The 13,622-nt window shown below is 34.9% G+C and overlaps 1 protein-coding gene across 1 annotated transcript; it reads left to right on the forward strand.

Annotated features, from left to right (window-relative positions):
• Nucleotides 1–3: 3 nt before the first annotated feature.
• UTP15 (UTP15 small subunit processome component) lies at nt 4–13,351 on the forward strand. Its single transcript, XM_045566116.1, has 13 exons — nt 4–174; nt 1,876–2,048; nt 3,597–3,689; nt 3,783–3,967; nt 4,956–5,134; nt 5,735–5,860; nt 7,381–7,516; nt 9,421–9,505; nt 10,318–10,467; nt 11,170–11,271; nt 11,442–11,575; nt 11,748–11,806; nt 12,314–13,351. The coding sequence occupies exons 2-13, from the start codon at nt 1,959–1,961 to the stop codon at nt 12,529–12,531; spliced, it is 1,557 nt and encodes a 518-aa protein (XP_045422072.1). The 5' UTR covers nt 4–174; nt 1,876–1,958; the 3' UTR covers nt 12,532–13,351.
• Nucleotides 13,352–13,622: the final 271 nt, after the last annotated feature.

The following is a 13,622-nucleotide window of genomic DNA, read 5'->3' on the forward strand; positions in this document are numbered from 1 at the left end:
TGTTACGTCATCTTCACGCGACGTTCCGTTCACCGTGTGTGTCGGCGGCTGCTCAAGGGTCCGCTTGATTTTTGTGCGAGTGACCCAGAACGGTCCCGGTTTGGGAGCTGACAGAATCCAATTAATTGTCCTTGGAGCCAGGGTGTCTCGGCGGACCCTTGGGTCCCAGCGGAGGTAGGTGAAGGCGGCTTACATTGAGGGTAGCTTAGACTCACATCCAGGCTTCTTAGTATCTGGCATGCTCTCCTAGCGCTTCCTAGGCTCCATAAGAGAACGGCTAAATTCTTTAACCCGCCTCTTAGGTTCTCTGCAGTTTAGCTCGACCTAGGTTTTCCTCCTCTACGATCACACCCTCTCCTGTCCACCGTTATTAGTTCCCGGAGTAATCAGCACCTCTCTAAGCCAGTGGACAGATTTCCAATCTCTGCTTTGCTTGTGAGATTCCCTCAGGTGCCAAGAGGACATAATGAAATTTAGAAAGGTTTGGGAATAAAATTAGATCTTGTTAACTATTTGGATGTTAGGAGTGAGGAAGAAGGACATGTCAGGCAGAGTCTAGATTAATAGCTCGTGCCAATCACGAGCCAAAATGGAGAATATTGGGAGCATGTGAGGGCGCACAGACCATGTCTTTCTCATTCACCATTGTATCTCCAGTGCCTAGAACAGTGTCCTGCACGTTGGTAGATACGTGAATGAACAGAAAAGTGTTTCCTCTTTAATCATTGATTGTTGTGTTTCTTCAAAACAGCCTTTAAAAAATAGGGCACACACTTCTTTTTTTCTTTCCTTTCCTTTTTTTTTTTTTTGAGGCCGAGTCTTGCTGTCGTTCTGGTTGGAGTGCAGTGGCCAGATCATAGCTCACTGCAACCTCAAACTCCTGGGCTCAAGCGATCCTCCTGCCTCAGCCTCCCCAGTAGCTGGGACTACAGGCACACACCACCACGCCTGCCTAATCTTTTCATTTTTTGAAGACCGAGGTCTCACTGTGTTGCTCAAGCTGGCCTCAAACTCCTAGCCTCAGGTGATTCTCCTGCCTCAGCCTCCCAAAGTGTTGGCATTACAGTGCCCAGCTGTCATACCTATTTATTGTGGTATTATTGAAGTAATGTTTTCAGGCTTTTCAGAATAGCACCATTGGAATCATTCACCTGATAACATTGATCTTTTGCTATCAAATAGTTCTAGAAAGATATTTTGGATTAATTACGTGTTATTTAAAAGTTTTATTTTTATCCTATTCTGTCACTTTGATTTAGAATTTAATTTCAGAAGTGCTTTATTACGTTTTTTTCCTACTGTTTAAACCTTTTAAGATTAATTTAAAGTTTCACTATCAGAAAATTGCTCTTTAATATTATTTTAAGCTTTTAAATTTAACTTTAAGCTTCTACATGAGAATAGTAGCTTTGTTTTTCTTTTTTCTTGACATTTTTAGGCTTTCAGGAAGTCAGGTACACAGACTGTGTTCTTATAGATTAAATGTCACCCTAAACTTAGTTTCCGGAAACTTTGGATTTGCAGTTTCACCTTAATGCTTCCTGTTGTCAACAATGAACACTAATCCAGTGTGCTTCTTTTTGTTTTGGCTACTGGAAGGCTGAGTCAGATTTATTCCCAAGTATTGTAAAACAGTTGGTTAGGTGTGAGAACATTTGGGTACAGCCTCTGTGCACAGCTGAGTAGATGGTGCAGTTTGGTAGCCCTTATTTGTATTATTCCTGCTTCCTTTAGATTGTCTTTTCTGGATTATAGTTAAATGGTTTATTGGTCCCTAATCTATAAACTTCCACGCAGTCTTTTGAAAGAAGGCAGGATGAAAATTATATATACAAGCTTATGGATAATATGGATATAAAATATTTTCTTTTTCAGACTTAAGGCAGAGACACTGTAATTATTTCTAATATCAATTCCAAACTATTGCCCCTTGGACGACAGTGCAATTATATGAAATTATGTCTGGGTATAAGCCTGTAGCTATTCAGACATATCCTATACTTGGTGAAAAAATTACCCAAGATACACTATACTGGAACAACTATAAGGTGAGTATGGGAGATAATGAGGAAGGAGGGATTTGTGTTTATGCCAGTTTCTCCAGCATGTGTTGTACTTCAGAAACTCTAACAGAGACCTGTAAACTCAAAAATCTATCAGCAATCCATTGGGTAGATAATTTGATATCAATTTTTTTCTTGGAGTTTTATATAAAAGTTCATACTGCTTAATCAGTTTAACTATACAAGTGCCTAGCACAGAATAGATGATCCATCAGTGCCAAATGAATTAAATTTTAGAATCTGAATCTCATATGCAAGAAGATATTTTCTTGCCTTCTTTCTTTTTTTTTTTTTTTTTGGTCACCGAGTCTAGAGTGCAGTGGTGGCATCATCATAGCTCACTGCAACAACTCCTAGGCTCAAGTGATCCTTCTGCCTCAGCCTCCAGAGTAGGTGGAACTACAGGTGCACATCACCATGCCCAGATAATTTTTCTGTTTTTTGTAGAGACAAGAGTCTTGCTCTTGCTCAGGCTGGTCTTGAACTCCTAGCCTCAAACAGTGCTCCTGCTTCATCCTCCTTCAGCTAGGATTATAGGCGTGAGCTACCGCTTCTGGCCTTCTTGCCTTTCTTAATCTATGGAAGAAGTGGTGTGAAATTAGTTCTTCTATACCATCTGAAAAGGCTTACACAGATGATTTTAAAAAAATAAAACTGAACAACAAAATAGAAAAATGGACAAAGCTTGGGATTGGAAGGTTTGTGGAAAAAGAAACATAGATGGTCCATAAATATATTAAAAGAGCCTCAGCTTCACTCATAAATAAAGAAATGCAAGTTAAGAGAGTAATTCAGGTACTATTTTTCATCTGTTATATTGGTACAAATGAAAAATTTTGATCATCATTGTTACTTGAGAGAGGGAAATTTGTGCAAACTTTCTGGAGGGCAATTTGGCAGTATCTATCATGATTTTTTAAATGCACATACTTTTTGACCTTATACTCTAACAACTTAGAACATACTCAATGGACATACTCCCAAAAGTTTGCTAAGATACGTGTATAAAGATGTTACTTGAAGTATTATTTGTAATAATGGAAATCTTGAAAAACCTGTGTTCATTAGTAGTGGATTGGTATAGTAAATTATAGTGTGTCCTTATAATGGATGGTAAATCTATTGCTTATATGAAAAGTTAGTTGAGATGTGTTATTATGTAAAAAGAAGCAAGGTGTGAAACAACCTGCACAGTATAATCGTCTTTTTGTCATTTTAAAAATACATGGTTAAATGTATGCTGGTAGAGCCATACCTTTTTTTTTTTTTTTTCTGTAGGAATCACAGTAAACTCAACAGCTAAAGAGACAGTGGGGTGTATCTTTCTAACCATATGTTTATTTACTTCAGTGGCAACAGGGGTAGTCTGGGTGATGGGATTTGGACTTTTTTGCTTTCTTCGTAATTCTCTATTAAACACAACCTAATATGTGTTACTAAAAACAAAAATAAAAGTTCTGTAAGAAGTTATATAATGCTTAAATAGGTCTTACCAGTTGTAACTCTGTTAATACTCTATTATTTTTTATTAAGACCCCTGTTCAGATTAAGGAATTTGGTGCTGTGTCAAAAGTAGACTTTTCTTCTCAGCCTCCATATAATTATGCTGTAACAGCTTCCTCAAGGGTAAGTATAGCATTAAATTTGTTTAGTTTTCTTTTGTATAGTTTACTACTGATCTTGAGCCATCTGGTGAAATACTGTTTTTTTATCTTGTAGATTCACATTTATGGCCGATACTCTCAAGAACCTATAAAAACCTTTTCTCGATTTAAAGACACAGCATACTGTGCGACTTTTCGACAGGATGGTAAATTGCTTGTGGCTGGCAGTGAAGACGGTGGAGTTCAGCTTTTTGATATAAGTGGGAGGGCTCCCCTCAGGCAGTTTGAAGGCCATACAAAGTAAGAGACAGTTGGTTTTGTGTGCTGTTTTCTTTTATTTTATTGTAAGCTCTCTTGTTTCTCTGGGCTTTGATTAAAAACATAGAGAGCAGTTCTGTGAAGATTATGTACCTCCATGTACCATATTTCTTGGTTGTTCTGAGACAGAATGCTTAACTTTGGTTCCATGGTCCAGTCTCATGGGACTCATGTATTGCCCAGAATTGTATATGATGTTTTAGGAAATAGTATGTTTATCTAGGGAGATATTCTATAGCTTTCATTAACTTCTCAGTAGTGTCCGTGAACCAGTTGAGGTTATGAATTACTGACCTAAAGGCAACCTTACAACTATAGAACTCTATAGGCCTGTACTATCTTAGATGCTCTCATGTTGAAGTCAAGTTGGAAGGTGAATTTTCTTTTCTTCTTGAATTTGTAGTATTTTGCCCCTTGATAAATTGAATGGCCATCACAATTTTATATTATAACTCTGTTTTCAGCATTACCAATGTCATTGCTGAAATTTGTGATTGATTTAATATCTCAAGTGTTTTTTATTGTGTATTATCAAGATGGTCTTGCCCTATCAGTGAAATATTTGAAATATAACAGAAATAACATGATTCTATTTACTGTCAAGTCTTTTTAGTTTTTTAAAGAACTTTTTGAGATTTTTAAGATTAAAGCGTCTTTGCTCCATCATTTAGAACATTCACTTTCATTAAGCAGCTAAGTAGAATTGTTAACATATTGGAAAATATAATTTTAAGACTATTGTCTAATATTTTTATTAACTTCATAGTGTAAGGGTATTTACATTTTTTAATTGGCTTGGAGGCAAACACTTGTTTTACAGGTTTCTTTTTCTCTCATGATTTCACTGTATAAAAATACTCCCCGAAATTGAGTTGCTTTTTTTGTTATCTGGGAAAAAGCATTATATGTAGGAAGGTGCCAGAAAAATAATATTTTTCTTGCTTTCTAATACTGATCCTTGATCTTTCAGAGCAGTTCACATGGTAGATTTTACAGCTGACAAATACCATGTAGTCTCTGGGGCTGATGACTATACAGTTAAATTATGGGATATTCCAAACTCCAAAGAACTTTTGACTTTTAAAGAACATTCTGATTATGTGAGGTGTGGATGTGCTAGCAAACTTAACTCGGACCTCTTTGTAACAGGTTGGTAAACTCTTTTCCCTCCTGAAGTAGATAATCTTACTGGGATATACTTTAATGTTGCCATGGGACTGTTGGGATGGAGGGGTTTAAGACTTTTTCATAAAGGAATATGTTTCTGATTCATTCTCCAATTGTTTTTTACTTTATTTTCTTCTTTTTGTGGTTGTTCTTGTCCTTCAAATGTGTTTGGAAACATTAGGCTGCTTTGAAAACATAAATGACCATCAAAACTGTGATGGCTAGTACCCTAGTTTTCAGAGAGCCTGCAGTAGCCAAGGAACAAATACAGTGCAGTTTAACCTTTGTGGGTGCCTTTACAAAGATTCCCAGATGATTCAGTAGTGACAGGAGTCTGAAGATAGGAGTAATTTAAGATGAGAGCAAGTTAGATTCTGTGTATTGTATCGTGCTTCTTCAGAAACACTCAGTGGTAGAGGGATTGGAGGTACTGTGTCTTCATGAATTTATGTGTATGTCTTTTTAATATCCCCTCTAAGCTTTTTTTCTGTTTTAAAATTTATGTCTGGATATACACAAACACATATAGTTTTTATTGTTTTAAACAGCAAAACTTACATAATGCAAAAATTGACATTTTAGGATCATATGATCATACTGTGAAGATGTTTGATGCACGAACAAATAAGAGTGTTCTCTCTGTTGAGCATGGGCAGCCAGTGGAGAGTGTCCTGCTTTTCCCCTCTGGAGGTCTTCTGGTGTCAGCAGGTATTTCTTTTAAAAATAGCTTTCACCAATATTGTTAGTCTTCAGATTTTTTTTTATCAATTGCTATTTATAATCAGTGTGCACTTGAATTGCATTTATAAGTTTGTGCTCAAATAATTGATAAGTGGGATAGGCAAGCAGTTATTATTTATTGTGTACCTAACATGAGCCAGGTACTGTGCTGTCATCTCTAATGCTCTAGACGATTCTACAAGGTAGTTTGTTTTTTCCCTGTTTTACAACTAAAGAGGTAAATAAAAGTTTTATCTAATTTTTCCAAGGCAAAGTGGTAAGTGGCAGATATGAAATCACAGAACTTGGGAGCCTGCATTATATATTTAACCCCGTGTCACCTTTGACCCCAGAAATCTAGGTCATACTCCTGTTCGTATCTAAAAGATATGTGGCAGGTTTTGGAAACTGGTGCTTTCATATCTAGAATCAGGCTAATCTCTTTTTATGTGACTCTCTTGATTGAAATGTCTTTACCCAGCAAGTAGCTGATAATGCTAGGAGAAGATATAATGTAGAGTCAAAAGGAGCCTTGATACATTTTTCAGCAGTAAAAACTGAGGATTTTTTTTGTCATGTTGAGCATAATGCATTTTCATGGTTATAATGGAAGAAGTAAATTGGCTTTTTTCATTTGTCCATAAAGTAAAAATTAATGTATTGACATTAGAAGAATGTATAGGTAGTATGTATACTTGACAGCATTTATATGGGGGTGTCTGTAGCTTTTTTTTTTCTTTACTTCTAAATTCCAGGTAGAAATTATCCCCAGTACCTATTTGGTTTAAAAATAAGTTGATAATGTTGTCAGATGTACCTGCGTTTTTGGGCTGTTATTTTGAGAAATGGAAAAAAGATCAAGTTGAGCAAGGAGAATGGAAATCTGCATGCTAATCTCCACTATGCCACTAGCTAATTGTGTGACCTTGGGTAATCCCTTCCGGGCTCTAGACCTTGAAAATGAGAGGTTGGACTAGATCAGTTGTTTCAAACTGTGATCCCTCTTATGAGGTGCCATATGCTAGTGGGGTGATGCAGACTGTGGGTTGGGTTCCAGTCCCTGTTCCCCAATTAGGGTAGGTAAGTACTTCACTCCACCTTCCCACCTCGTTTTCTATTTTCCATACTAGACTTTTGCTTGACAGATATTTTGTTGAAAATCTACATTATTCATTTCCATGGTTATACAGAATTTCTTTTAAAGAATGATTTTTCTATAATTTTCTTGAACTCTTTTTCAGTTGCCCCTTTTATTTTGCCAGGCAATTCTGTACACTTCACAAATGTGAAATTATTTAATTGTCATGACAGTTTTGTGAGGTAGGAACTATTATTGTCAGTCACACCCAGTAAATGGTAGAGCCAGGGCTTAAACCAGGCAGTCTGGCTCTAGAATAGCTCATCAACCTCCATGCTGTATGGAGTGTCCAGTAAAGAATGCTTTTCAGATCTTTAACATTTTGAATATATGGGCAGAATATCAAACTACTGATTATTTCATTCCATAGGAGGTCGTTATGTTAAAGTCTGGGACATGTTAAAAGGAGGACAGTTGCTCGTGTCTTTGAAAAATCATCACAAAACTGTGACATGTTTATGTCTAAGCAGCTCTGGACAGAGGTTACTTTCTGGTTCACTGGATAGGTAAGCATTTTAATTTTCTTTGTTTATTATTATTGTACATGTGTTTACCACTTGAGGAAATTTCAGCAATATTTGTGATAAATAATTCTGATATGATTTCCATGAAAAAAGATCTGTTGAGTTGAAAATAGTTTTGACCTTTTATTTACATATAGCCACTTATTTTCTCCTTTGATGTAATTTGTTTTAACTTTAAGCAATATTATTAAACCATTTGAATGATAACCTTTTAAATGATGTTATTCTATAAACTATCTCTTAAAACCATTGTACATTCATATATTTTGAAATTTTTTAATGAATATATGTATATATTCTAGTTTATATTCTTTAAAATTTAAAGCTTCACATGGACATTTCTACACATTAATGTAGTCCAAATACTACTATTTTACAGGTGCTTAATATTCCATTAGCTAATGTTCCAGAATAGTACTGTCTAATAGAAATATAATACGAGCCATATAATGTAAATGTTCAGTAGCCATATTTAAAAAGTTTTTTAAAAATTAGATAAAATTAATTTTAATGTATTTTATTTAGTCCAATATCTAATGTAAATAAAAATATATAACATAAAATAGAATTTTAACATGTAATCAATATAAGAATTATTGAGATATTAGAAACAAGCATCTAAACATATGCGTTATCATAAACATTTGCGCAATGATACAATAATAAATTTTATAACAATCACTGCCTCAGTTTTTAAATTTAAATTAAATTAAAAATTACATAAAATTAAAAATTCAGTTTTTCATTTTCACTAGCCACACTTCACATGGTCAGTAGCCACATGTGGCTAGAACTATGGTACAGTTTTAGAATTTGCTTTTTATCTTGGTCGTTTTGTTTCCATATTTCCATTTTTCTGTTATGAAAAGCCTGGGTTTTTAGTACATTTGTTAAAAAGTGTACAGTCATCCTTTGGTATCTGTGGGGGATTGATTGTGGGTGCTCAGGTCACTTCTATAAAATGGTGTAGCATTTGCATGTAATCTATGCATACCCTTCTGTGTACTTTAAATCATCTTTAGATAACTTATAATACCTAATACAATGTAAATGCTTTGTAAATCATTGTTATACTGTATTGCTTTTTAAATTTGTATTTTTTACTATTGTTAATTTTTATTCAGATATTTTCAATCCACAGTTGGTTGTATCTGCAGATACAGAACCCCCATTACAGACGGTTGACTGTACCTATTTTAAAAGCTAGAAAATATTTTTAATACAAAGGAATTTGTTATGCAAACATGGCAGATTCTCTAAAATAGTGTTAATAGACAATTTGGGACTTGAATTTTAGATGTTCATAAAAAGCTAAGTGTAAACTGGCTCCATTTGCAGTGGTTGTCAACTAAGAGTGATTTTTATTCCCCAGGGAATGTTTCATAATATCTGGAGAAATTTTTGGTTTTTGTCACAACTTCAGGTCCTGATGCTATTGCCAAACAGGGGATAGAGGCCAGGAAAGCTGCTAAACGTCCTGCGTTGCACAGCACAGTCCCTGCAACAAAGAATTCTGTGGTCCAAAATGGCAGTGATGCTGTGGTTGAAAAACCCTGTTCTTTTTTCTTCAAATGTATTTTCACTGATACTTTTTCTTTACTCCCAAGTTTTATCTTCAGGTGACAGTGACTCATGGTCTATCCTTCTGTTTCTTTTTTAAGTAGCTAGTCAAAGTCTTTGTATAAACATATGGGTAGTGTTTATACACAATTCATTTTTTAAGGGATTCAGTGACAAATTAGTTTGTAATTAACATTACTAATCATTGTTTTTCTTCTCTGTTTATATAAATTTTAATATTCATATTTTAAGTTGTCAAAAATAGAAAGTTTGCATTTTATGATCAATTCCAAGATGATTTATGACAAGCTTTTCTTTTTTATCAGGAAGGTGAAAGTATATAGCACAGCTTCCTACAAAGTGGTCCACAGTTTTGATTATGCAGCTTCAATTTTGAGTCTTGCCCTTGCAGTAAGTACTTTTACCTCTTTTTAAAGCTGTCACTAACCCTGCCTATTAAATGAAACACAAGTGGTCTATCTTTGGATTTGATTAAGTCTTCTTGCCACGTTAGATATTTGATTTAAGGTAATTGCTAGAATATATGACTTGTCCAAGTAACTTAGCATGAATTCAGATTTAGGTTCCACTCAACGGCATAGCTTCAAACTAAATACAGTGCTATAGGCATTGTTAACACTAAGGGCAGGACGTGGGAAGTTGGTAAGTGTCTCTTAACTGATTTAACTCAAGAGTATTATAATACTCTAGAAAGGCGAGTTGACTCTCTGAGCAGAAAAAAAGGTGAAGGAAAAGGGTGCAACACAATGAAATGTCTCCTTTTTTTTGTTGCCTACTCTTTTTGAAATGAAATATTATCAGGTTTCATGAGGAGCCACATTTGGGCAGAAAGGCATTTGAATATATTATATAGAAGTCTGAGTTGGGAGAGGAAAAGCTTATTAAAAAATGGCTTTTTTGGGTAAGATTGTAGAAAGTCATGCCACCATGTAATGCTTGATGCCATTAACTGTATTATTATACAAAGTTTGCTAGTGATATTTTATGAGTGTAAGTTTTGTCAATGTAATGGTATCCTAGAGGAAGAAATGATTTTGCTCTTTTTGCATTGATCATTTTTAGGCAGAGTATCTGTGTCTGAATAGAACTGTTGGTGAATGTATGATGAGCAGCAAACACATTATAAGTGTTTTTTGAAGTAAAAGCACTATAAATTATGAGTTAGGAATAGACTATCTTATTTTTCTGATTGCTGTTATTAGCATCAAGATGAGACAATAGTTGTAGGAATGACCAATGGAATACTAAGTGTTAAACATCGAAAATCTGAAGTGAAGAAGGATTCTCTTCCCAGGAGAAGGCGGCCCACATATCGAACCTTTATTAAAGGAAAAAATTACATGAAACAACAGGTATTTGTGTATTTCTCATATTTGTTTAAAAGGTGAAATCTGTTAGAGTAGCCAACTCTATCACTGTACATTACTGAAAAGCATAATTCACATGGCATTTAACTATATTTTTTTGCATCAGAATTATATCCAGATTGCTAGGTTGAGGGCATTATTGATGAGTAATAGGGAATAAGAACTACTTTATTGTACTCTAAATCATAATGTTAGAGTGCTTTACCACATTCAAAATAATGGTTTTCATGTAGTATCTGATTTGATCTTCTAAATAACCCTTAGAAGTAGTAGAGCTGATAATATTCCCATTTGGCATTTGAGAAGATTGAGATACAAAGAATTTGTGATTGATCCAGGATTTCATTACTGGAATCTAGAGTTGTTGAGATTAGATCTTAATATCTCTGATTTTTGTTTTCTTTCTCTTTCTACTAAATTACACTGCCTGCCATGTAAAGTGAATAAAAATGAGCAATTTTTGCCCAGAATTGGGCTATTGTGTGTGTTGTAAGTTAAAACTGTAAGAGAGTAAGAACACAGTGATGTGGCAAATTATTTCATTTTTATTTAATCTGCATTATGATCATATGGGGATTATTTGTGATATAGTTCAGGGGTACCACTTCATTATGAAAGGGTTTATATTTGATGTGTCTATATACAAATAGTAATTTTTCTCCTCTATAAATTTATTTTTCAATGCAGGATGACATTTTGATCAATAGGCCAGCAAAGAAACACCTGGAATTATATGACAGAGATCTGAAACATTTTCGGATCTCTAAGGCACTTGACAGAGTTCTTGAGGTGAGTGAGGAGAATTTCTAAAAGAATCATTTTATTACTTGCCTTGCATATTACCATGACTTGGAACTGTGAAGATCAAAACCTATTCAAATTTGGCAGTTTAGTGAAAGACAATAATTTTTTTCTTGTGCTGTTTTGTCTACTCATGTTGACTCTGAAAATTTTCCTAGCCCACTTGTACAATAAAGACACCTGAGGTTACAGTTTCCATCATAAAAGAGCTAAATCGAAGAGGAGTCCTTGCAAATGCCCTTGCAGGTCGGGATGAAAAGGAAATCAGTCATGTTCTTAATTTTTTGATAAGGTATGTTTTATGTCTGTGCAGCACTTATATTTTGCATCTGAAATCCTTTTTTGTCTCCAAGTGAGAGACATTTTGTTTGGGATCTTTGAAGAAGTGGTGGAACAATTAAATCTGTTTTAAGGATTTTTTAAAAAGGTTACAAGTTTCATTAAACAGAATTTTTACTTTGTAGGAATCTTTCTCAGCCAAGATTTGCCCCTGTTTTGATCAATGCTGCTGAAATAATAATTGGTAAGTAGTTGTTAAAACTTGAAAATCCTAACATGCTTGGACAAGTAGAAATGTCAAATAATAAAATCAGATTTGGAAATCAAGTAGATCAAAATGTCTTGGGTGTTTTTTTTAATTTATTTTTATTTATTTATTTATTTATTTATTTTTTAAGACACAGTCTCGCTCTATTGCTGGGGCTAGAGTGCAGTGGCATCATCATAGCTCACTGCAATCTCAAACTCCTGGGCTCAGGTGATCCTCCTGCCTCAGCATCCCAAGTAGCTGGGACTACAGACACACCCCACCACAGCCAGCCAATTTTTCTATTTTTTTGTGGCGACGGGGTCTTGCTCACACTCAGGCTGGTCTGAAACTTCTGGCCTCAAGCCATCCTCCCACAGCCTCCCTAAGTGCTGGGATTACAGGCGTGAGCCACCACACCCAGCTTATGTTTAATATTTTTATACTTTTTTAAACTATTGCATAGAAAGATGTTTTAAATGTGTTTTCTTTCTCTCTTTTTAGATATATATCTGCCTGTGATTGGTCAGTCCCCTGTAGTTGATAAAAAGTTTTTGGTACTTCAAGGACTTGTAGAAAAAGAGATTGATTACCAAAAAGAACTACTAGAAACCTTGGGGATGATGGATATGCTTTTTGCTACCATGAGAAGGAAAGAAAGCACTTCTATGTTGGAACATACATCTGATGCATTTCTAGAGAACAAGAAGATAGAATCATAGTGTTCGCTTAGTAAGACATACAAGAACTCCTAACTTGGAATAGATCTATTAACTGTTGGAAAAAGAATCTCTTTGATACATTAAAAAAAGCATTTACAGAAGCATTTCTATGGAAGAGACTGGAATAATTATGATTAGAAAATAAGTACCTGTTTTAAGAAATGGTTTTCCACATAATATTTTGAGTTATTTTGTGGCATCATCAGCTAGACGATCTCAGTTGTCTTGGTTACAGGGTATGTCTGCCATGGATGAGTTGATATTAATTTTATATAGCAAAGTTCTGTCAATATTTAGGTGGGCATTGAGATAGGAGTTCAAATAATGAACCCTCTCTGGAGAGCATTCCAACTAGGAATCCTGCCAAAGCAATGGAGCCTTGTTTTTTTACTTCTATCCTAGAAAACAACAACAAAAAACTCTTTTCTTCACTCTAATCAGTGCCTTTGTGATTTTGAGGGCCTTAGCTTGCCTCCCCCTTTGTTGATATTGTCACTTGTCTTAGATCACATTCTCTGCTTCAGCTAGTAATAAATAGGACTGCATCTGTTCCAATGTGGCAAATCAACAGTCTGCTCTAAATAGTCGACACTAACTACATATGTATTTAGAGTATGATAAGGCAGATTTGATACCTGAAAAGTGTGCTGTCTATCCCAAGCTCTTTTTATTTCTTTAATATTGACTATACAGATAGACCTTATTGGACCACTTTTTCCCCCCTTCAATGTGTAGCCTTTCTGCAAAGTTTTTACCTTTACCAGATCAGGGGAATGGTAAAATTTGTCATTTTTCTTATAATAAATAGCCGTTCAGCCTATCTTCCTACGTTTGGAGCTTATCTTGTAGCTACCTAACCCTCTGAAAGCTATTTAATTTGTATTTAGAATTTCTTCTCTATTTTTCACAATCATTTTGTGTTTCAGAACCCCAAACCAGAGCAATATGGTTTGAAAAATAGTTATTTTTGAAAGTTCAATGTAAAGCACTATTTTTTTAATAGAGTTCTTATTTTCTTCTTCGTTTTCTGAGAGGTGTCCATTCCTGATGAATAATGGCTGGCCAGTGACTACTAGTACACTGATTTCACA

This window comes from Lemur catta, chromosome 12, assembly GCF_020740605.2.
Source record: "Lemur catta isolate mLemCat1 chromosome 12, mLemCat1.pri, whole genome shotgun sequence".
Taxonomy (NCBI): Eukaryota; Metazoa; Chordata; class Mammalia; order Primates; family Lemuridae; genus Lemur; species Lemur catta.